General features: G+C 43.5%; 1 protein-coding gene across 5 annotated transcripts in view; it reads left to right on the top strand.

Moving 5' to 3' along the window:
- The first annotated feature begins 1,708 nt into the window (after positions 1 to 1,708).
- The window catches only part of washc2c (WASH complex subunit 2C), a 28,455-nt gene continuing 5,345 nt past the window's right edge, over positions 1,709 to 24,818 (top strand). For 3 of the 5 annotated variants that reach the window (XM_084161478.1, XM_084161476.1, XM_084161477.1), the window contains exons 1-23: positions 1,713 to 1,836; positions 2,561 to 2,704; positions 2,995 to 3,159; positions 3,720 to 3,788; positions 3,905 to 4,078; positions 6,993 to 7,086; positions 10,687 to 10,748; positions 10,904 to 10,957; positions 11,310 to 11,399; positions 11,632 to 11,734; positions 15,151 to 15,216; positions 16,022 to 16,146; positions 16,338 to 16,410; positions 16,719 to 16,772; positions 17,060 to 17,254; positions 21,920 to 22,083; positions 22,473 to 22,574; positions 22,787 to 22,879; positions 23,081 to 23,182; positions 23,274 to 23,375; positions 23,688 to 23,857; positions 23,954 to 24,077; positions 24,473 to 24,718. In XM_084161478.1, the coding sequence (XP_084017604.1) occupies positions 2,561 to 2,704; positions 2,995 to 3,159; positions 3,720 to 3,788; positions 3,905 to 4,078; positions 6,993 to 7,086; positions 10,687 to 10,748; positions 10,904 to 10,957; positions 11,310 to 11,399; positions 11,632 to 11,734; positions 15,151 to 15,216; positions 16,022 to 16,146; positions 16,338 to 16,410; positions 16,719 to 16,772; positions 17,060 to 17,254; positions 21,920 to 22,083; positions 22,473 to 22,574; positions 22,787 to 22,879; positions 23,081 to 23,182; positions 23,274 to 23,375; positions 23,688 to 23,857; positions 23,954 to 24,077; positions 24,473 to 24,718 (2,571 nt within the window). In that variant the 5' untranslated portion in view covers positions 1,713 to 1,836. Of the gene's footprint in view, positions 1,837 to 2,560; positions 2,705 to 2,994; positions 3,160 to 3,719; positions 3,789 to 3,904; positions 4,079 to 6,992; positions 7,087 to 10,686; positions 10,749 to 10,903; positions 10,958 to 11,309; positions 11,400 to 11,631; positions 11,735 to 15,150; positions 15,217 to 16,021; positions 16,147 to 16,337; positions 16,411 to 16,718; positions 16,773 to 17,059; positions 17,255 to 21,919; positions 22,084 to 22,472; positions 22,575 to 22,786; positions 22,880 to 23,080; positions 23,183 to 23,273; positions 23,376 to 23,687; positions 23,858 to 23,953; positions 24,078 to 24,472; positions 24,719 to 24,818 lie in introns of all 5 variants that reach the window. The other 2 variants (XM_084161479.1, XM_084161480.1) reach the window with 2 other exon arrangements.

The raw sequence follows: 24,818 nt of genomic DNA, 5'->3' as shown, positions 1-24,818 counted from the left end.
TCAATATAACTATTTGTTCAGCACTTTTGAAATGTACAGTGACAGAATTCTTACAGTGTTCTCCCTGTACACCAAGTCAGAACCATAGAATAAATAAATACTATCTCCCTGGCATATTACATCATTTATGCAGCAGCATACAATACATTTTTGGACTCAACTTGTTGTGCTGTGCTCACTTGAACAGGAAGGTGGCGGGTGATCCTTCGTCTGCAAATGTTGTAATCAAACTATCATCAAAGTCTTGCATTCTCTGGATTTATAGTGCTTTCAAGACAACTGGGAACTCAGAAACAAACAAGGTCGAATCATGACGGCAGTGATCTTCATGTCGGAGCTCTAGAAAGAGGCCCGAGTTCCCGACTTGGAAATCCGAGTTGGATGACCGTTCAAAATTTAGTTTTCCAGTCGGAGTTCCCAGTTGTCTTGAACTCACTGAAGTCTGAGATTTCCCAATTCCGAGTTTCCAGTTGTTTTGAACACGGAATAAGTCATGCAGGATTGACAGCATGGCCAATGTTGAATGTTTATCCTTTTAAGCTTGGAAAAGAGACCCTTAAACCCAGACTTGGACCACACACGCACTCCACTGAATAGCAGGCCACTGATTCCTTCTAAACCACTCATTGTTGAATTTGCGATTTCCAACTTGTGTAATGTTTATGTCCAATGGCCGATGAGCACCAATACGTTATCTATAATTTATCTTCATATGACAAGCATTGAAAAGGATTTGCCAGTAGATTCTCAACTTTATTCATGATGATGACTGCTAACTTGCTAGCTAAGATTTTGAAAGTATGATATTGACATGATCAGTCCAATCAAAGCTACGGTAGATATAACGTGATTTGACGTCATTTTATCTGTGGCCAATGACCTTGAGCCTTCTTGGATGATATATATTTTTTTACATTGTTTGCAAACTGATCTGTGACACGTATTAATGCCAAGATAACATGCAAACAGGCAACAACAAAAAAGCAGAGCCCCACCTGCCCTGAATGATGGGTCGCCACTGATTATGACTCACACTGTGGTACTCTATGCAGTCATGTTCATGGCTTATTGGGGGTGTGACTTTCAGTTAGTTATTTTTGGCCACCCATCTCATGAGAGTGAATGTAATTCCAGTTCATCTGAATGTTATTACAGTGTGCTGCTAGCTATGAATTATATCTGATGGTGTTAACATGTTTAGGTAAAAAGACAAATAATGTACCATTTGGAACACTGACAGGTAGAGAGCTTTTTTTTTTTTTTTTTTTTTTAAATCTGATTGGGTGGGCTTGGCTCCCCAGTGGGTGGGCCTGGTGATTCAGGCCCACCCAATCAGATTGAACAAAAAAAGCTCTCTACTTGTCAGTGTTCCAAACGGGCCTGGGTGTGTGTGGCTGTTGTGTATAATTGTATTATTGACATCCACCATAATGTATTGATCACGTTGGATAATGTTTTGCGGTATTGCATTGGGCGGCAGGTAGCTTAGTGGGTAAGAGCGTTGTGCCAGTCACCGAAAGGTCGCTGGTTCTAATCCCCGACCCTACTAGGTGAAAAATGTGTCGATGTGCCCTTAAGCAAGGCACTTAACCCTAATTGCTCCTGTAAGTCGCTTTGGATAAGAGCGTCTGCTAAATGACTAAAATGTAAATGTCTTGCCTCGCCACATTAGTCAGGTGACTGCGGTCAGCTGATTGCCTCCAGACAGACATAACATGGCCGACCTGTCAGAAGCCCAATGAGGAAACGGCCGAGTTTAGCATAATCGATACCCTTTTCACGTCGTTTGGGCTCATATTTCACTATCGTGGACAACATTTGCCAACAGTAACTAAGGTGAGTTTAATAAGAAGATCCCTGAAAGTGCGAGAGTAGGCTCTCAATGAATCACTGCCTAGCTAGCTAACGGTTAGCTCGTGTGATAGCTAACTGGCTATAACACAGATTGAAGGGTTTGTACAAATCTTTAGCTATAACAAGCCAGTCTCAGGCAGTGCATAAACATTCCCTCAACTAACTAACTAGCTAGCTATCATTCCAAAGAAAATTTTGCGAAAGCTTGTGACTTCCCTATGAAACCTTGCACTGCAGTGTTCGTAGTTTGCTAGCTAGCTAAGGTAACTAGCTAATTTGGTTTACATGCAAGAAAGCAGCCGGTGGTGGCAGCTCATTTAGCTCGCATTTGCCAATGCATGCCTGTCGCTATCAAGTTATAATTTGGCCTTCTTTTCTACAATTCAGGGATGTATTCATTACGTCTTGCAACGGAATCCGTTTATCGTTTAATAACCAAACGGAAGCAAACGGAACGAAACGGGAAGGACCTAACTGAATTTATCCAATAGAAACGTTCGTTTTCCGTTTGGGGTAAACGGTTTCCAACAGTTGAAACTTTTTGCAAATTAATCGGTATAATGAAAACACCCCAGCTACTGGATCGCTTCAGTTTGTACGAAACAGGAGGGAACGTTTTTAAAACGGTTCTTGCCACGCTGAACGCCCGTTTGAAATGTTTTCCCCATTTTTATTACCACTGAACAAGCCCCCAATATTGTTTCAGATGAGCGGGTTGCCAGATGGCGTGGTGAATGGCCCCAGCCAGAGCAACCATGCAGGGAAGGATGGCCAGGTGTGGGAGAGACCCTGGACCCTGGAAGAGATGCGACAGACCAGCGCCAACTGGTCCCTGGCTGCAGACTCAGGGGTAGGCTAAGTGGCATTTGTTTATGGCCTTCATTTAGGCTAGTATCTCTGAGTTATTATTCAGTCTCTGAGTACCTGACTGTTTCGTCTGCATTCAGCAATGTGTAATAGTCTCCTAATCTACATATTATGGGTAGAGCAATCACTTAGGATTGTAAACATAGCAATGCATTCGCATGCAAGAGATTAACTATTTCTCTCAGTGCCAAACACAATGGCCGCTTGTGGAAAATCGGATACACTATTGAATAGATGAAGATGAAACCGATGTTAGTATCCCCTCCTCCACAGCTCTTCCTGTTCCTGCAAGACTTCTCCCAGAGGATGCTGTCAAAAACTCATGAGATAGAGAAGCAGCTGGATGGACTGATCAGGGACACCAAGGCCACAGACTGCTGCCTGCATACCGTCTTCAACGACTTCCTCATGCTCTCCAACACACAATTCATCGAAAACGTATGTTGTGGTGTGAACAGGAAATACCATGGTTGCGTTCATTAGAGAATTTTAATGGAAGATAATGGTCTGAAACAGAAAGTCCTGGCACCGTTTCCACAAAGCATCTAAGTAGGAGTACTGATCTAGGATCAGTTTTGCTTTTTAGTTCATAATAAATAAGAGTATATGGACAGACCCTAGATCAGCACTCCTACTCTAAGATGCTTTGTAACAGATTTGTATTTATTTAATTGTACAACGGTGTGTGCAAATTAACACAACCTATGTTTTGTTCCTCTGTTGAGCTAGGTGCCCCTCTTCTTTAGACCTTTTGAAATTTCACAAGCTTTTAACCAAATTAAGAAAATATTAATCGTTACATGGTCAGGAAAATGTGGAAGTCATCCCCACTGGGACTATTAGGAACTGAGTCCTCTTGTGTTTAATCATGTGGTTACTGATGGTGGCTCCTCTGTTTGCTGACTATATCACAGAGGGTGTTATGTTTGATAGATTCTAACTCATTCTTCTGTATTGATTGTGTGATGTTACTGATCTTTGTTTGTTGACCTCATCAGAGAGTGTATGATGAGGAGGTGGAGGAGCCAGTGCCAAAGGCTGAGGCCATGGAGAGACAACCTGAACTGGTAAATAATCGACCTATTCCTTCCCATATATGTAGTTTTTTTGTGATGTTATGTGTAGGCCTGTGACATCTTAATTTCCTCCCTGGGGTTAAAGTTCAATTCAATTTCTTCCCCAGGAGAAGACTCGTGAGCAGAAGGAAGCCGAGCTAATCCCTAAGGTCCAGGAAGCAGTGAACTTCGGTCTGAGGGTGCTAGACTCTGCCTTCGAGCAACTGGACATCAAAGCAGGAAACTCTGACTCGGAAGACGAGGAGGCCACAGACAGAGTGGAGCCCATACTAGAGCCCAAGGTGAGGGTGGAATTCAATCATCATTCAAGTTACTTATGCCTGCAGATATCATGTTAGGATTAATACTAGGGGTGTAATACACGTATTCGTACCCAACCGTTCGGTACGGGGACCTTGGTTCAGTCCTCACTGTGAACCCGAATTAATACATTAAAAAAGTAGTATATAATAACCTAGGCCTATAGGCTATGCCTACGCTACGTTGCCTCTTGAGTAAATCTGAGCTGAAAACCCCCAATTTCTGGCTATTCCGTTAAAACAACTAGAGCCTATGTGCACGTTGTAATCAATATTTAAATCTTAATTGCCGCATTTCAAACTGTCTTTTTGTGAGGTGCAGCCGGGAACTAGTTCTGTTTGATGGCTAATTGGTGGGGTCGACAAACCAGGAGGATTCTCCATAATCTTTTAAGTCTCCAGTTTGGGAACATTTTGGCTTTCCAGTAGATAACAACGGCGATGGACAGAGAGAGTACTTTTATTTACCATCTACTTCACTTGCTTTGGCAATGTTAACATACGTTTCCCATGCCTTGAATTGAGAGTATGTCACTACTGCTCAATGAGAATAGCCTATGCAGCTGCCATCACCTCAAACATGTTGACACATTTACGGCGACATCACCCAAGTATTCCTACCACCGGAGCAAAAAAACAACACAACTTCGTCTTCCCACTGCATTCAAGCAGCTCTTCGCAGCTGATTCTGACCGGGCCGAAGAAATTACAAGGGTGATAGGTATGTTTATAGCCGTGGATATGCGCCCATTCTCGGTGGTTGAGAAGAATAGGGGGTTTCAGCACCTCGTGAAAGTGCTCTAGCCACATTACGAATTTCGCCCTCTCACACCCATTTAATCAAACAGGTAGTACCTGCTCTATATAAGAAAGCTAAAGCCGAAGTTGTCAATGAATTGCACTTACTACAGATGGATGGACCTTCAGGGCTACAGAGAGCTACATTAACAGTGACAGCCCATCACATTACCCTAGAGTGGGAAATGAGAAGTACCGTGCTACACACCCTCTTTATGAGAGCCTAAGAAGTGCGCATATTTTTCTCTTCGTAAGAAAACATTATAGCATAGGCCATCCAATGTCATGTTTACATATTGATTTCACACGCCTATTGCATTTTATTTTAGTGTTGTTGATGAGCGATCGTGTGTTTTCATTTTAAGAAAATACAACGTGTGGTATTCCTGATTGTGCTTTTATCAGACATTATAAACTGGGTGGTTCGAGCCCTGAATGCTGATTGGCTGACAGCTGTGGTATATCAGACCATATACAACGAGTATGACAACTTTGTTGTTACTGCTCTAATTACGTTGGTAACCAGTTTATAATAGCAATAAGGCACCTTGGGGGTTTGTGGTATATGACCAATCCGCGTTGCGTCGTGCTTTAGAACAGCCCTTAGCCGTGGTATATTGGCCAGATACCACACCCCTTGGTGCCTAATTGCTTAATTATATGACTCATGATCATACACTACATTACCAAAAGTATGTGGACACCCCTTCAAATGAGTGGATTCTGCTATTTCAGTCACACCCGTTGCTGACAGGTGTATAAAATCGAGCACACAGCCATGCAATCTCCATAAACAAACATTGGCAGTAGAATGGCCCATACTGAAGAGCTCAGTGACTTTCAACGTGGCACCGTCATAGGATGCCACCTTTCCAACAAGTCAGCCCTGCTAGAGCTGCCTTGCTCAACTGTAAGTGCAGCTATTGTGAAGTGGAAACATCTAGGAGCACCATGCGCAATGCTAAGCGTGGGCTGGAGTGGTGTAAAGCTCGCCGCCATTGGACTTTGGAGCAGTGGAAACGTGTTCTCTGGAGTGATTAATCACTCTTCACCATCTGGCATTCCGACGGACGAATCTGGGTTTGGCGGATGCCAGGACAACGCTATCTGCCCCAATGCGTAGTGCCAACTGTAAAGTTTGGTGGAGGAGGAATAATGGTCTGGGGCTGTTTTTCATGGTTTGGGCTAGGCCCCTTAGTTCCAGTGAAGGGAAATCTTAATGCTACAGCATGCAATGACATTCTAGATGATTCTGTCCTTCCAAATTTGTGGCAACAGTTTGGGGAAGGCCTTTTCCTGTTTCAGCATGACAATGCCCCTGTGCACAAAGGTCCATACAGAAATGGTTTGTCGAGATCGGTGTGGAAGAACTTGACTGGCCTGCACAGAGCCATGACCTCAACCCCATCGAACACCTTTGGGATGAATTGGAACACTGACTGCGTGCCAGGCCTAATCGGCCAACATCAGTGCCCGACCTCACTAATGCTCTTGTGGCTGAATGGAAGCAAGTCCCCGCAGCAATGTTCCAACATCTAGTGGAAAGTCTTCCCAGAAGAGTGGAGGCTGTTATAGCAGCAAAGGGGGGACACACTCCATATCAATGGCCATGATTTTGGAATGAGATGTTCTTGGCCATGTAGTGTATATGGAATCAGGAATACCAACACTTTGTATTTTCTTAAGTAAACAAAAGTTAACTACAGTAACTGTTGGCATTTCATTTTCCCACTGTTATGAAACCAAACCAAACCATGGCCCCAAAACTGCAATACGTACCGACCGTGGGTTTGGTTAACTGTTACACCCATAATTAATACATATCCAGTACATCTAAGGGAGGATGGGCACCCCTCTGAGTCTGGTTCCTCTCAAGTTTTCTTCCCTGGCTAATCTTTCCTTGCCACTGTGCTTCTGATTTTCTCTTTTGGGTCTAGGCCGTAATAATAAGTACTTTGTGACAACTGTTGATGTAAAAAGGGTGTTTTTGAGTAACATTTGATTTGAATGATTCTGCCCGTGTTGACCAATGATGTGATCTCTGTCCTCTTCCTCCCCCCTCTTTCTTTCTCCAACCCACCTCTCGCTGTGTCTGTAGGACCTGTATGTGGACAGGCCTTTACCGTATCTGATTGGCTCTCAGCTCTTTATGGAGCAAGACGACGTAGGACTTGGAGACCTCTCCAGTGAAGGTAGGTCACCTCACCTCTGTTCTTAATATACAATTTCTACTGAAAGAAAGTGTGTATATTCTTAGCATGTGTTTATATTGTTAGTGTTCAATACTCTCTTCCAAGCATAGTGTTTCTTGTGTAACATTAGTAATGTTTCTCATGTATTTTTTGTAATGAAAATAAATCTCTGCACACTCCGGATCGATGCACAATTTTCTATTTATTTAGGCTGGGCTTTTGGTCGTCAGACCTTCATCAGAGCAGACAAAAACACATGACAGAGGCCACATATAGGCAACATGTGTCAATGCAATCAGACATGATGAGCAAAACCTGTGTACAACACAAACGCCAGGAGGCACTTCAGTAATCAGTTATCTCAGAAAAAGTGTGACTTGACAGAGGCAGTTTATATTATTTTGTTTCAGTATATTTTTGACGTAATTGTAATTTCTTAAAATACATTTTTACATAATTCATAAATACTTTAACAAAAAAAATACGCCCCAAAAACGTCACTTACCAGAATGCTAACAAAATGCTAATAAGTAATGGCGGGTAGGAGCGTTGGGCCAGTAACCGAAAGGTTGGTGGATCGAATCCCCGAGCTGACAAGGTAAAAATCTGTCGCTCTGCCCCTGAGCAAGGCAGTCAACCCACTGTTCCCCGGGCACTGATGACGTGGATGTCAATTAAGGCAGCCCTCCGCACCTCTCTGATTCAGAGGGGTTGGGTTAAATGCGGAAGACACATTTCAGTTGAATGCATTCAGTTGTACAACTGACTAGGTATCCCCCTTTCCCTTACTACGGAATCCCTAATGCAGATGCTAGGTAAATGCTAACGAGGGCATGCATTTACTACTAAGACAGACAACCCAGCTAATAAAGTTATGCAAGTATCTCAAAACGCAGTTTGCAGCACGCACAAATCAAATCCAAGAAGCTTGATCTTGCAAGCTAATGTTAGCCAGTTGGCAAAACCCAGCTGGAGCAAATTTATTTGGCACATCTTAGTTAACTTAATAATTATAAGATATATAGCTGGCAAACATTAGTAGTGAATTTCATGCAAGTGTAACTTGATCACCTCACTTAGGTTTCGCTGCAGGAGTGACTCACTTTACAAAGTTCCCGTTTTTCTGGTTGTGTTTCTATGTAAACAAACACACGACTGGCTCAAACAGATGGCTCAAATTGCTGTTTTGGCAAACTAGTGAGCTTTGGGAAACGGTAAGCTTCATAATGAAGAATAATTTTGCCTGTTAGATGATGCATGCAATCTGCTTTATCTTTAACCTAGTGCACAAGTTGACTACAGGTATTTATTTAGAAAGTACAAATATTAAATTGTATTTACTTGACGGTATTGAAAAATCATACCGAGGGTATTTCGAAATACCCCGGGATACGGTATACCGCCCAACCCTGTAGCACCTTTTGGTCGAATGCCAAGCAGTTGCCATAGCAAGCGGTGATGCAGCCAGTCAAGATGCTCTCAATTGTACAGCTGTAGAACCTTTTGAGGATCTGAGTGCCCCTGCCAAATCTTTTCAGCCTCCTGAGGGGGAAGAGGCGTTGTCATGCCCTCTTCACGACTGTGTTGGTGTGTGTCGACCATGATAGACCCTTTGTTATGTGCGCACCGAGGAACTTGAAGCTCTCGACCCGCTCCACTACAGCCTCGTAGATGTGAATGGGGGCGTGTTCCGCCCTCCGTTTCCTGTAGTTCACGATCAGCTCCTTTGACTTGCTGACATTGAGGGAGAGGTTGTTGTTCTAGCACCACACTGCCAGATCTCTGACCTCCTCCCTATAGGCTGTCTCATCGTCGTCGGTGATCAGGCCTACCACCGTCGGGTTGTCGACAAACTTAATGATGGTGTTGGAGTCGTGCGGCCAATCAGTCGTGGGTGAACAGGGCGTACAGGAGGGGACTAAGCACGCACCCCTTAGGGGCCCCCGTGTTGGGGTTCAGATTGGCGGATGTGTTGTTGCCTACCCACCACCTGGGGGCGGCCGTGAGGAAGTCAAGATCCAGTTGCAGAGGGAGGTGTTCAGTCCCAGGGTCCTTAGTTAATTGATGAGCTTGGAGGGCACTTTGGTGTTGAATGCTGAGCTGTAGTCAATGAACAGCTTTTCACATAGGTGTTCCTCTTGTCCAAGTGGGAGAGGGCAGTGTGTAGTACAATAGAGATTGCGTCATCTGTGGATCTTTTGGGGCGGTATGCGAATTGGAGTGTGTCTAGGATGATGGTATTGATTTGAACCATGGCCAGCCTTTCAAAGCATTTCATGGCTACACATGTGAGTGCTACGGGACAATAGTCATTTAGGCAGGCTACCTTTGCGTTCTTGAGTACAGGGACTATAGTAGTCTGCTTGAAACATGTAGGTGTTAGACTGGGTCAGGGAGAGGGTGGAAATGTCAGTGAAGACACTTGCCAGCAGGTCAGCGAATGCTCTGAGTACGAGTCCTGGTAATCCGTGTGGCCCTGCGGCCTTGTGATTGTTAACCTGTTTAAAGGTCTTACTCACATTGGCTTGATCACAAAGTCGTCCGGAACAGCTGCTGCTCTCATGCATGGTTCAGTGTTGCTTGCCTCGAAGCGAGCATAGAAAGCATTTAGCTCATCCGGTAGACTTGCGTAACTGGGCAGCTCGCGGCTGGGTTTCCCAGCCCAAAAAAAGTACTGGTTTATATTGTTCCTTTCTGTTCCTTTTTAAACCTCTGAAAGCATACTTTTTTACATTTAGCTCAACATTAAATTACTTCACCAATCATGCAGTGCAGATAGAGCAGCTTGCTATGGAGCAGGCAAGCTATAGCTCAGTGAGTTGTTTACATGCGTGATGGAAAGACAAGCGTAGGGTGCAATTTTGCGGGTGGGGAGAGAGGGTGGAGGAGGAGTGGAGGCTTAGATTGAAGTGCTGGGCATCTTGTGATGACATGCATTATCTGAATTAGGCCCATATAATTATTCTATGGAAGAACTTTGAATGTCTGAGCTTCAGAGTTGGCTTAACGTTGGACCAGAGAAGCTAACTAGCTAACAATCTTGTGTGTGAAGAGCGGCACCTGAATTAATAACACCTTTTAACTTTTTGTAGTTAATAAATCCAATGTGGAATGTGATAACTATAGCATCCCTAACTAGCATTGAAAAAGTTAATCCATTCTTCTCTAATTAAAAAGCCCTCTGTCTTTTGAATCATGCTTGTAATGTCCGTAGGCTACAGCTCTGCTTCGGAGGGGCAGGGGCAGGTAGCCTACACACACACCACCAACGTTTCTCAGCTGGCAGGCAGACACTGGAAGAAGGGAGGGCTTTGCATAGGCGCTTTGTTGCATTTTTTTGTGGGACTGAAGTAGAAATGCCCGGAACGTAAAATAACTTTAACCTATTCACATGCTTTTAAAAATAACTGTTCTGTTCCGGGACAGTGTAGATCACTTTCGTTCCCTGTTCTGATTCTGTTCCCTGAAAAATGTTGTTCTTTTCCAATTTTCGGTTCTGTTCCCTGAACCGGTTCCAACCCCTGCTGGGAAGAGTAACCTCTGTCGAAGAACCTCTGTCATGTGTTTTTTGTGAAACCGGTGTGGTTTTTTACTATACAGAAATATCCATCGACAGCGATCGAGACAGTGTCATCGACAGTGAAGATGGCAAAGATGCTGATGTAAGACTTTTTTTCTTTACTCACCCAGAAAGAATCAGATGTTTTTTAGAGAGTGAAGTTGGCATAATTTTACATCTTGATCCAAATAAGGTGAAAATACAGAAAATTATATTTGATTCAGATCATTTTATTATCCCTGTGGTGTTTATGAACAGCAGTCAGACGAAGACTTTGACCAGGATGAGGAGGGGCCAAGCAGCATTAAGAAGGTGAGGTCAATTTTACTCTTGACTGTCAGGGTCAACGTTCAAACCCAGAGTTTGTGGATATCTTTGCGATAACAATAACAAATGTACAGGATTGTATCTCTGTGTGAACAATTCTGACAAGGGATGATTAGGGTATTTGCCAATTTAATCAAAGACGGAAGGCAACAGAAAAGTGTGCAATTGCTTGAGTCCTACCTACTCTGGACACTGGCCATAAGAATGCTGTTGTTTATGGTGACGATGGTAATGATTACGTTTAACATTTAAGTCATTTGGAAGACGCTCTTATCTTAGTGAGGAATGTAATGCAATTTGCAACAGCATGGATGACGTTGAATGATTTCCTCTGCAGAAGTCGTCCATGTTGAGTGATGAGGACGAGGGGGAAGAATCAGACATATTCGGAGAATCAGACAAAGATGATGATGAAGATAGCAGAACGGTATGTTTGTAATTATAGTTTGCTGCTGGATAATGATACTAACATTATTACAAACAGGTAATTTATTAAATATTACCAAACATTTATTTATCCAGGTAAGTCAACATTGCTAATACGTTATATGTATGACTTAAGTGAATATAGCGAATATAACATGTTAAGAGTTAATTGCATGTTTACGTGTCCCCTTGCATGAATATTAATGTTCTATTCCACCTCTCTTTTACGTAAGTCTTTGTGTCACATTCAGAACACAGGACCATCATCCTTTGCTGATGAGCTGGCTGCCAGAATCAAAGGGGAACCTATCAGCAAGCCGGAGGGAGATCGCACATGTAAGTTGACTTGATATAACCTGCATGGCTGCAGGAATATGTTTAGGGGTGGGGCTGCTGAGAAATGTTTTTCTCCCTGTGCTGCTGACTACTATTTTTGTCCACTCATACAGGAGTAAAAAAGGCCCAGTGCACACTTTGTTGTGTATTTATTATTCTGATTTATCAGGGGGTTGTTGCAGCACCCCTACTCCCCGCAGCTATGATGACCTGTATTGCAAACTGTTCAACACTAAAGTTGGGCGGTATCCAGATTGTCACACCGTTTCTGTACTATAGCGGGGCATACGATATTACCGAATGTAATATATCTTAATTTATTTTTGTATTTTTACGCACAAAACAATTTAGGCAACAGGAAGGGATTGAAAGTCTCTGCTGTAACCAATAAGCTTCCTCTTGACATCTAGCCACTTGGATAGCAAGCTAGCAAACCAAATGCATAGCTGGAGCCCTGAGCTAGATATTATTTATTTGACACATCTTAGATTTCTTATAGTTCTACTTTCTTATAGATAGAAGCAGTGGCGTATATGCCGCCCTAGGCTAGACAAAAAAATTGCCGCCCTCCTCCTATCCCCGCAAAGTAGAATAAAAGCCTAGGCCAGGCCTGGAATTTCATGATTTTAGGGGCAAGGCCATTTGGCCTTCAAGAGGTGCCCAATCTTCCAGGGCACCAAGGCCATCTGCCAGGGCACCAAGGCCATCTGCTAGGGCACCAAGGCCATTAACTAAAATAGCCAATTTAAATAGATTTAAAAAACAAAAAACAGTGGCTCTTCTGTTAAGAAAAAACAACTATGTAAATGTACATAAATAATTAGGCTACATGTCGAAGTGTAGGTGAAATCCTATGCGTATTGGCTACAGCCTATAATGTCTAGACCGATGCTGACATGAGGGAGGCGCCTGAAAATGTAGCCAAACTTTTATTTGACTTTTAATTACTTTTAATATATATATAGGCTAAATGCCACTCATGTTTGACATATAATGTAGGACTGTTATTAATATCTAAAGGCTTGACTCTGTCGACATGTTAGTTCAGATAGGAGAGAAAGGGCAGTGCCTGTTGCGCACTGCAACATCACCCACCTTGAAACTATTTAACCATAAATGTATGGCCGTCGGTGCTGCCAGAAACTTTGAGCTCTGGCCTAGGCTATACAGTATCGGCCCACAATGCACTTTAATGAATGCCTATCCATGTGGTAGCCTATTGTTTGTAAAACAGGACGTTGCATTGGCTTTATAGTCCTGATACTTGACAAAGACTTACGACTAATCATTTAGGCTATTCAAGCTCTGAATATCAGCTACCATAGGCGGCACGTCCTAAAGTAAATTGAAATATATTTGCCAAAATTAGATAAATGCATTCATTCAAAATACTTCACCAGAGAGCATGACTTAGCCACAGAGGATCATTAGCTTCTAACATTTTTTTTGCTGTGGATTGTTTCAAATCAGAAGTGAGTATGCTTAGTTGGGAAGTCAGCAATTTGGGCAGCACGCATGGCAATAGGCCTAGCTGATTATTGAGTTGCGGCTATCAGTGAAAAGCATAAAAAATATGTGTGAAGACAATGTGTCTTGAGTATCATTTTAAATATTAAGACAAGACAAAGTAGATGGGTGGGTGGAGAGGATATAGGCGCATCGCTCTCCAGAATGCACTCAGCTCTCCAGAATGCACTCAGCTCTCCAGAATGCACTCAGCTCTCCAGAATGCACTCAGCTCTCCGGAATGTGCTTAGCTGTCTCGCCAATTCTTGTGCATACATTTTTTCATTGTGTGAATTGTTTATTTTTATCAATTCCCCATTACATATGTCACCAGTAGTAAATTTACCATTAATCGGCGTCATTTGGTTACATTAATTTCTGTTAATGCATGTATTAATTGCAGTCATTTACCGTTCTCATTCTTTCTCGGAGTGGAAACGTTGTTTGCAGAGTTCACAAACTGCTACACTTGTAAGAAACAAGTTTTGGTTTATTTCATACCATTTACGAGTTTTGTAAAAAAAGATGTAATTGTTTTTTGTTTGGAGAGCAATGAGCATGTGTTTGGTTTCTTTCTCTGTCCTGTTAATGTAGATGTAGATCGGGCACCTATGCACGCATAAAGTAGGCTAATTGGCATGCTCACGCAAATGTAGGAAAGTGCCCATTTGGGGATACCTGATTTATGACCACCACTAATAATAATAATAAGCTGAGCTTCTCAGTCATTTTTGTAACCATGTGACAATGATTTTGAGAATGACACTGTTCCACGAAAATGCCAATATGAAAATATAACTGCCGCGCAGATTGGTAGGATAAATTCTTAGCTTCCCCAAACGTGAAACTCGCGCTGCCTATGTCAGCTACCCAAGTTTATCAGGCGGTGTATTATCTTGGAAAATGCAGTTCATAGCCTATTTTCTTCTTCGCCATGATCAGATCAGAAATTGACAAATGGGTCTAATTATCATGACAATTTAGCCCACTGAGTGAAACTCCCAGACAGAGGTCGTGAGTAGCCTAATTTCATTCCCTAGGCTACTGTCCATTTTATTTTGACCTGTCCTGTTTTTAGGATATGGTGTGTTTGTTAACATGTTAATTCATATTCACATCGAAGCACATTGTTTTTTGATAGGGCGTCATTTAGGCTATTTGATCGGAAACACGCATGATGTAAAAAGTGTCTGTCTCATGATATTGTCATGAATTTGGTCGCCATGTAGGCTACAGAAAAGGCCACAGAGGCTATAGACTCTTTCTAGTGTAAAGGCTACATGATTTGACGGAGCGTTGGTGGAGCACCGCAATGCTGCATCTCTCCAACAGCACGATGGAGAGGTGCGCTGGGCATGGACAAGATAGATATTTTGCAACCGTCTTTATCAGAGTGGGCACTACTTATAATGGGATGGCATCATTATTTGTTGTTGGAGGTGCGTCTTGGTCAGTTTAGCTGGGAAAATGCTGCCCTTTTCAATCTGCCACCTTGGCGGCCGCCCTGCACACACTTTTATGTCAGATGGTCCAGCACCATCCTCAGACAATTGCTTACATTTTTTGTGTAATTCTCAATTCAGGATAAAATCTTGCTATGTCATGTGATTGCGCAAAACACCGGGCCCTACATTTTATACAGAAACCGTTTGGCACTTACGATACAATGCACTCAAAGAAAATTCATTCATCTTTCCTCCCTATTTTTGAATCGTATCATCACTGTTTGCTCCATATAGTCTTCAAGTTTCAAGATGTGTTTTCAGTTTATGTAGGCCATACATCAAATGTGATGTCATACAGCAGAAAATATCTGTCTTTGAGAATTACAACAGTACAAACATGTTTCACTACATATTATTGTTCTGCATGTGCATGCTCATGTTTCCTTTCCCATGTCACCTCTGAAGCGTTGTCGTCTGCCTCTAAGAAGAAGAGTCAAACAAAGAAAAAGCCCAAGCCTGAGAGGCCACAGGGTAGGACATTCATTCACTCACTTATGTAAAAGAGGGTTTTCTTTACTATGCGTCGTGAACAAGCACCTAATCTCACACTCTATGCATCCAATTACACTGAGTATACCAAACATTAGGAACACTTTCCTAATATTGAGTTGCATCCCCCCCCCTTTTGACCTCAGAACAGCTTCAATTCATCGGGACATAGACTCTACAAGGTGTCGAAAGCGTTCCACAGGGATGCTGGCCCATGTTGACTCCAATGCTTCCCACAGTTGTGTCCAGTTGGCTGGATGTCCTTTGGGTGGTGGACCATTCTTGATACACACGGGAAACTGTTGAGCGTGAAAAACCCAGCAGCGTTGCAGTTCTTGACACAAACTGGTGCGGCTGGCATCAACTAGCATACCCTGTTCAAAGGCACTTAAATCATGTCTTGCCCATTCACCCTCTGAATGGCACACATACACAATCCATGTCTCAACTGTTTCAAGGTTTAAAAGTCCTTCTTTAACCTGTCTCCTCCCTTTCATCTACACTGATTTGAAGTGGATTTAACAGGTGACATTAATAAGGGATCATAGCTTTCACCTGGATACACCTGTTCAGTCTATGTCATGGAAAGAGCAGGTGTTCTAAATGTTTGCACACTCAGCTTAGCAGGGACAATATACAGTAACTGTTACTTCATAACACTTCAGTCAGAAGAAAGTAACTGAATTAGATATAATTTGTCATAAGTAATTTGTAATAAAATGACATTACAGAATGTATATATTTATATGTTTCTTGTTGACACCTGACCTGTTTGTTTGTGTTGTAGCTATTGAAGATGACAGCGAGGAGTTGTTTGGGCCGCCCAAGATGGAGGACGAGGACTTCTCTCCGTTCGGAGGGAAAGGAGGCCTCTTCAGCGGAGGAAGAGGACTGTTTGATGATGATGATGAAGTATGCTCACCTGAATGCCATTTTGTAGCTTCCATATCTTACTTTTTAAATGTTACTTACCAATTGTAATTTCAAATAATATGATGGATAGAACAAAATCTATCTGGCTTGTTAATTGCTCCCAAATAGTACATTCAATTAGTTTTGTCTGAAACCATAGCAAACCTAATGATATGATGTTTGTTGTCCAGGGGGATCTGTTCTCTGATGCACCTAAACAGCCTGTAACAGAGGAGAAGACCAGGAACACAGCTCACGCCACAGGTAATAATGGCCCTACAACTATCTGTTGAAATACCAAGGCTGTTTTCATTAGGGCACATCGTAGCAAAAATGTTTTTCAATTGTAAATGAAACATTTCTTGTTGGGCAAGTTCAAATAGTAGCTTCCAGTTTCTTTCAGTTTGGTCATGTTTTCTTATAAGTGAATTGGGAATGTTGTTAATTTTGTATAATGGCTCTGGTCACGGTTTCTAATTTAGTTGTCGTGGGTTATCGTCTTAATTATTACGTGCATTTTCCTGGACAGTATAGAGACTTTGACCTGTATTTCTCTATTGTGTTTCTGCCAGAACCCGTCAAGCCTGCTAAGAAGATTCCTTCAGGGGCTGTGTCAATATTCCCAGGTAACAGAGACATGCCCCAAGGACAGCAAAGGCCTTTCAAAGATGACAGATTATTACATAGTAATAACAGTTGGACAGTTTTGGGGGGCTTGAGGACGTAATGCCTCTACAGATTGTCTTGCCCTTCTGAAATGGAATTTGAATTTATTCAGTGGAAATTTAATTTATTCAATTCAAGCTAAACACTACTACAAAACACTACTACACACAGTTGACTACATGTTGACAATACTGTGATGGTATTGACAAGATCATCCTCTGAGTCCTGTCCTCTTCTTTTCCCTTAGAGAACAGCCTGTTTGGCATTCCCAATGACTCTGACTCAGTGGAGGGCAGAGAGAATGGCAGTTCAGCCAAACCCAACAAGACCCAGACATCAGCCCCTAGAAATACCTCTTTAGGGGGAGGAGGAGGGGGGCTGTTCGATGACGATGAAGAGGATGACTTCTTCACTGGCAAAAGCCTTAAAAAGTCCAGCTCAGGTAAGTCAGTCAAACAGTAACCGCTCTCTCTTTCTCTAGCACGTTGGGTGAGATCCAAACTTGAAATCAACAATTGTAAAATATCAGTGTAAATCTTGCATTGACATCACGCAAGTACATAATTTACTCCTTATGTATGTGAATCTCAAGTTAGGAGTCAGCCCATTTTCACCGTATTTTCATTCATGCAGTGAGTTTCAGATCTAACATTTTGTCTCACTACATTTACATTTTTGTCATTTAGCAGACGCTCTTATCCAGAGCGACTAACAGTTAGTGCATTCATCTTAAGATAGCTAGGTGGGACAACCACATATCTCAGTCATAGTAAGTACATTTTTCCTCAATGTAGTAGCTATCAGCAAAGTCAGAGCTAGTAAGGAGGAATGTTAGTTCACAAAAGGCTTTTGGGAGGGACCAGAGGTGGCAGAACGGAGTACTCGGGTTGGGGTGTAGGGTTTGAGCATAGCCTGACGGTAGGGAGGGGCAGTTCCTCTTGCTGCTCCGTAGGCAAATACCATGGTCTTGTAGTGGATGCAAGCTTTGACTGGAAGCCAGTGGAGTGTGCGGAGGAGTGGGGTGACATGGGAGAACGGGAAGGTTGAACACTAGGAGGGCTGCGGCACTCTGGATGAGTTGTAGGGGTTTGATGGCACAAGCAGGGAGCCCAGCCAACAGCAAGTTGCAGTAGTCCAGACAGGAGATGACGTGCCTGGATTAGGACCTGCGCCGCTTTCTGTGTGAGGTAGGGTCGTACTCTACGGATGTTGTAGAGCATGAACCTGCAGGAGTGAGTCACTGCTTTGATGTTTGCAGAGAACGGCAGGGTGTTATCCAGGGTTACACCAAGGGTCTTTGCACTCTGGGAGGGGGACACCGTGGCGTTGTCAACCGTGATGGAGAGGTCTTGGAGCGGGCAGGCCTTCCCTGGGAGGAAGAGCAGCTCCGTCTTGTTGAGCTTGAGGTGGTGGGCCGACATCCAAGATGAGATATCTGCCAGGCATACAGAAATGCGTGTCGTCACCTGGGTGTCAGAAGGGGGGAAGGAGAAAAGTAGTTGAGTGTCATCCGCATAGCAATGATCGGAGAGACCATGTGAGGATATGACTGCGCCGAGTGACTTGGTGTATAGAGAGAAGAGGAGAGTTGTGAGAAAGAGGTCAAGGCCTAGGGTAGGTCTGTGTGAGTGGGACCAGTGGACTCAATAGGCTGAGTGAATGAGGAGCGGATGTCGTCAACCTTCTTTTCATAGTGTCGACAAAGTCATCCGCGAGGAGGGTGTGGAGGATGAGGATTAAGGAGGGAGGAGAAGGTGGAAAATAGTTTCCTAGGGTTAGAGGCAGAAGCTTGACATTTAGTGATAGAAAGTGGCTTTAGCAGCAGATACAGAGGAAGACAAAGTAGAGAGGAGGGAGTGAAAGGATGATGGGTCCGGAAGTTTCGTTTTCCTCCATTTTTGTTCAGCTACCCGCAGCCCTGTTCTGTAAGCTTGCAATGAGCCACGGAACAGGAGGGGAGGGCCGAGCCGGCCGGAAGGAAAGGGGACAGTGCGAGTCATAGAGTAGGGTCGAAGAGGCAGAATCAGGAGAACGGAGGGAGAAGGATTTAGCAGAAGGGATAGGACAGACTAGTGGGAGAGAGAGAGAATATTGCGTTGGCGCATGACCATCTAGGTAGGGGCTGAGTGGGTAGGGTTGGAGGAGAGGGAGACAAAAAAGGAAACGAAGTAGTGATCAGAGACCTGGAGGGGGTTTGCAGTGAGATTAGTAGGCGAACAGCCTCTAGTAAAGATGAGGTCAAGTGTATTGCCTGCCTTGTGAGTGGGAGGGGACTGGGAAATGGTGAGGTCAAAAGAGCCAAGTAGGGGTAAGAAAGAGGTAGAAATAAATTAATCGAAGGCAGACACCGGGAGGTTGAGGTCGCCTAGTACGAAAAGCGGTAAACCATCGTCAGGAAATGAGCTTATCATGGTGTCAAACTTATTGAGGAACTCTCAATGTTAAGCTTGAGTGCACAAGTGACAGTGACAGCATGGAATTCAAATGAGGAGCTGGACAGGTGAGTCAGGGAGAAAAGAGAATCTCCACAAATGAGTAGCCCTGTGCCACACCGCGACGATGAGATGCTCTCGGACTATGAGAGAACGCGTAGGCAGATGAAGAGAGAGGAGCTGGAGTAGCAGTGTTCTCTGGGGTGATCCATGTCTCCGTCAGGGACAAAAAGTCTAAGGACTGAATGGCAGCATAGGCTAAGATTAACTTGGCGTTCTTGACCACAGATCGGCAGTTCCAAACGCAGAGACCAATAATTACACATGGGTTGTGCAAGCAGGGTACACTAAATTAGAAAGGTTGCATCTGTAAAAAGCCTACAGGGAGAGGAGCGAACAAGTATAGAAAACACGCACATAGTTGAAAAAGCTACAAAAGAGCAAAATTAGATGATCTGTAAATATACTGAACAAAAATATAAACACAACATGTAAAGTCTTGATCCCATGTTTCATGAACTGAAATAAAAGATCCCAGAAATGTTCCATACGCACAAAAATCTTACTGTATTTCTCTAAAATGTTTGGTTTACAAATTGGTTTACATCCCTGTTAATGAGCATTTCTCCTTTGCCAAGATAATCCATCCACCTGACAGGTGTGGCATATCAAGAAGCTGATTTAAACACCATGATCATTACACATGTGCACCTTGTGCTGGGGACAATAAAAGGCCTCTCTAAAATGTGCAGTTTTGTCACACAACACAATGCCACAGATGTGTCAAGTTTTGAGAGAGCATGCAATTGGCATGCTGACTGCAGGAATGTCCACCTGAGCTGTTGCCAGAGAATTTAATGTTCATTTCTCTACCATAAGCTGCCTCCGTCATTTTAGAGAATTTGGCAGTACGTCCAACCGGCCCCACAACCGCAGACCACGTGTAACCACGCAAGCCCAGGACCTGCACATCCGGCTTCTTCACCTGTGGGATTGTCTGAGACCAGCCACCCGGACAACTGATGAAACTGTGGGTTTGCACAACTGAAGAATTTCTGCACAAACTGTCAGAAACCGTCTCAGGGAAGCTCAACTGCGTGATCGTCGTCGTCCTCACCAGGGTCTTGACCTGATTGCAGTTTGGCGTCGTAACCGACTTCAGTGGGCAAATGCTCACCTTTGATGGCCACTGGCACGCTGGAGAAGTGTGCTCTTCACAGATGAATCCCAGTTTCAACTGTACCGGGTAGATGGCAGACCGCGTGTATGGCGTTGTGTGTGCAAGCGGTTTGCTGATGTCAACGTTGTGAACAGAGTGCCCCATGGTGGGGTTATGGTATGGGCAGGCATAAGCTATGGACAATGAACACAATAGCATTTTATCAATGGCAATTTGAATGCACAGAGATACCGTGACGAGATCCTGAGGCCCATTGTCATGCCATTCATCCGCCGCCTTCACCTTATGTTTCAGCATGATAATGCAGGCCCCATGTCGCAAGGATCTGAACACAATTCCTGGAAGCTGAAAATGTCCCAGTTCTTCCATGGCCTGCATACTAATGTCACCATTAAGCATGTTTGGGATGCTCTGGATCGACGTGTATGACAGTGTGTTCCGGTTCCCGCCAATATCCAGCAACTTCACACAGCCATTGAATAAGACTGGGACAACATTCCACAGGCCACAATCAACAGCCTGATCAACTCTATGCGTAGATGTCACGCTGCATGTGGCAAATGGTGGTCACAGCAGATACTGACTAGTTTTCTGATCCATGCTCCTACTTTTTTATTTTTTAAAGGTGTCTGACCAACAGATGCTTATCTTTATTCCCAGTCATGTGAAACACATAGATTTGGGCCTAATGAATTTATTTCAATTGACTGATTTCCTTATATGAACTGTAACTCAGTAAAATCTTTTAAATTGTTGCGTTTTATATTTTAGTTCAGTATAAATATGGTTCTGCAAAGTATGCATCCTCTTCAGGCTCGTAGCTGTCCGACTCAGACATGTTTTGATTGAATGATTTTGGGCGGTGTAGAACTTGAAAGCCGTGTCTGCACTGCTCTAGCCTCGAGAACCGTCATTTGTAGGCGTGACTACTCGAAAACAGGAAGTAAGCACAGTTCGAGTTAAACACATTCATGCTCGTAATAGTGAAAATAGCCAAGTGTTTTGATATTGACATGGGTGTATACCCCACAAAGACGTGAGATGGCTGTAAGAGTTTCTTGTGGGGACGTTCTGAAGCACGTTTTTTATGGTGAGTCTGGCCACTACCACTATATGGCTCATGCAAGCAACTAAGCCAGCCAAAGAAATCTCAGGAATGGAACTCTGACCAAAACAACTGTCTGGATGATGCTTCAACACTAAAAGTAAGTGGAAATATAAACTGAAATATCCCTTTTTAATAGTGGTTGATGTGTCAACAATCAGCTGCAAGTTATGAGCAGTCAGCAGTTCACAAACCAAGTAGGCTACTGAGAAGACAGACAGCACTTAAAGCAGATGGCCCTAGCTAGCAAAAAGACAGTACTAGACCACAGATGAAGACAAAAATTATACTTATCACTCCTGGAGATATCAGGAGTCCTCTAGCTATAGATTGAAACACTAAAACTGTATTTAGCGCAAGCACTAATAATGTGTTGTCACCTGTGTTCAGCTGGACAGGAGAAACCCAAGCAGAAGAAGACAGTGGATCTGTTTGGAGGAGATGATGAGGATGGTGACATCTTTAGTGAGAGCGCTGTCGCCCCGCCCCCTCTACAGAGCAGGAAGGAGGTGGTGGAGGAGGAAGAACAGGTGAAACAGGCTCCTCAGAAAAAGGTGAACATACACACGTGTACATTGTGTTTCCATATTAACAAATGTTGATTGACTATCATGATTTTAGAGTGATCATGATAATGGATTTAGGGCACTTGGTTATCATGATTATAAGTTGCTTACTTACAGTAGTGTTCATGAGTTATGCTGATGATGATTGTTGGTTTTAGTGATGAATTATGCTGATGGTTGTAGTGATGAATTATGCTGATGGTTGTAGTGATGAATTATGCTGATGATGTTTGTTGGTTGTTGTGATGAATTATGCTGATGGTTGTAGTGATGAATTATGCTGATGATGTTTGTTGGTTGTTGTGATGAATTATGCTGATGATGTTTGTTGGTTATAGTGATGAGTTGTGCTAATGATGGTTGTTGGTTGTGTTTAGATGCCAGCGGGAGGTGTCTCCATGTTTGGTCCTGGTACCAAGAGCCTACTGACTGAGGCACTGAAGAAACGACAGCCCTCCACCAGCGAAGAGTCAGAGCAGGTGGGACTCCTCTTTCATCTACCCATCATCTCTCTTCCATCACTTTATCTATATTTATCTATCTACAATCTCTTTCTCTCTCTCCCTCACTCTCTCTTCCTAACTCTCTCTTTGTTTCTCTTGCTCTCCTTTTCATCTCTCTCTCTCCCTCTTTCTCTCATTGTAGAGCTGTAGAACTCTACTCATCACCCTCTCCATGTTGTTCATTACAGAACGGCCCTCCTCCAGACGTGGTGAAAACCCCTGCTAAGCAGACAGAGAAACCCCAGGCGAAGAGTCTGTTCTCTGACGATGAAGACTCACAGGTGTGCTTCTTCTTTTTAACACTCATTCTCAAGTATGCATCCATTACCTGAATGTTGTTGATGGAGGTACTTCGCATGCTTATCAATTACATCAATATCTACATGAGCCGTACAATTAATGCTTAGAACGTTAGGTTGATCATGAAGCATGGTGTTGTTTTACAGATGTAACCTCACCTTTCTCTGTCTCTGTCTTTCTAGATATTTCAAACCATCCCTAAGAGTCAGTCTAAGCCTGAACCCACACCTCAGAGCAAAGCCAGCAAAGCTCCTCTGTCCATCTTCGATGACGAGGAGGAAGAAGTGAGAAGATGAGCCTGACCGATATCGGTCCATAAAATATTATAATTTGTACCTGCATCTTCATATCTAACCACTTTCTTTCATCATGCAGGATCTGTTTGCGTCTGCGAAGAAGTCCAAACCAAGCCAAGCTAAAGCCGCCACACCACAAGTCAAGAAACCTGTCTCTAGCTCCCTCTTCAGTGATGACGAGGTAATGGGAGGGAAGGGAACCTTGCTACATAAACTTCAGTTCAACTTCAGCCTGTCAGAAAATAACCCTTAGCCCCCTCCTTTAGCCACTACCCCTTTGGTATTCACAGATCTGAAATGCCTGGAGAGGTGTAAGCAATATGGTGATGGCTCTGCCATCCAATGGGCTTAGGACAGCTTCAGATATAGCTTACACCAATTTTATTCCTATAAATCTGCAAACACCAGAAGGTAGGGGGCAAGGGGTGAAGGTTGTTTCTATTACTTCAAGAGATGGTATCTATTTAACCCTTTTGTATTCTTTCTGTATTAGGACCAGTGGATGAGCTCCAAGCCTAGTGCTGGTAAGACAGAGGGTAAGACTGGAGGGATGAAGTCCAGTACTAGTGCCCCATCTAGTCTACCCAGTGTCATAGCAGCTCCTAAAGACAGCCTGTTCGATGAGGATGATGACGATCTCTTTGCAGCTACCAAGGAGTCGAGGTAAACGTCATATCAATAGTAGACAAAAATACTTAATCTGTAGTATGACGCCTTGGTGTGGTGTTGATGGGTGTACATGTCTGTGTGTTTGTGCAGTCAGAAGAAGCACCAGAGAGTGTCTCTCCTGTTTGAAGATGAGACTGAGGATGATGAAGATAAGGGATCCCTCTTCGGCTTCAAAACAAGCGTCAACAACCGCTCTACTACAGCTGACCCTAAAGTAAGCCTGGGTTACAGATTCTGTCTGTCCACAGCCTATTCCCTATGTAGTGCACTATATAGTGAATAGGGTGCCATTTGAGATGCAGCCTCTGTCATGTACGAATAACCTATAGGTGAAACGCCTTCAAGACAACAATGTAATTGTTAAAAAGCTAATACTTCAGTAATGTCTAGGCTCTTGTCTATTATTTTAAAACAATACAAATATTGAATGAATATTGTTTTTATTTATGATCGTTATTGTAAGAAAGCACTGTTTTGATGTACTGTTTATAGAAATACTGTGTGTGGTAACATCCCTGCAGTGATAGCGATGACTGTAATCAATGCTACTTCAGTCCGTTACCCCCTAGCTCATACCCTTTTCTCCTGTGCCCTTGTCCTGTTCTCTAGGCTCCTGTTGTAGTCTCCCCAGCCCCCTCGCTGCTCCACACTGACAAACCTGAGGTGACGGCACCACCTCCTCCCCCAGTGGAGGAGAAACCTGCAGAGGAGGAGAGCGTAGCGAAGGACAAGAGTCCTGAGGTGCCGTCCCTGTCCTCTCCACTAGAGGGCAGTGGGAGTAAGAAGAAGCCAGTAGGGGCCGTCAGTCTGTTTGGAGGGATCAACGTGCTGGGAGACAGACTGGGAGCAGCCAAGGTGAGATGCTACATAAGGCTTAGGGTAGAAGTTCCCCCTAAGCTCAGATCTAGGGCCAGCTAAACTCATCCAACCCAAATCCTAACCATAACTTCGTTTT

This window comes from Coregonus lavaretus (genome assembly GCF_964263955.1).
Source record: "Coregonus lavaretus genome assembly, chromosome: 1".
Taxonomy (NCBI): domain Eukaryota; kingdom Metazoa; phylum Chordata; class Actinopteri; order Salmoniformes; family Salmonidae; genus Coregonus; species Coregonus lavaretus.
The sequence above is the reverse complement of the archived record's forward strand: the minus strand, read 5'-3'. Positions and strand labels throughout refer to the sequence as shown.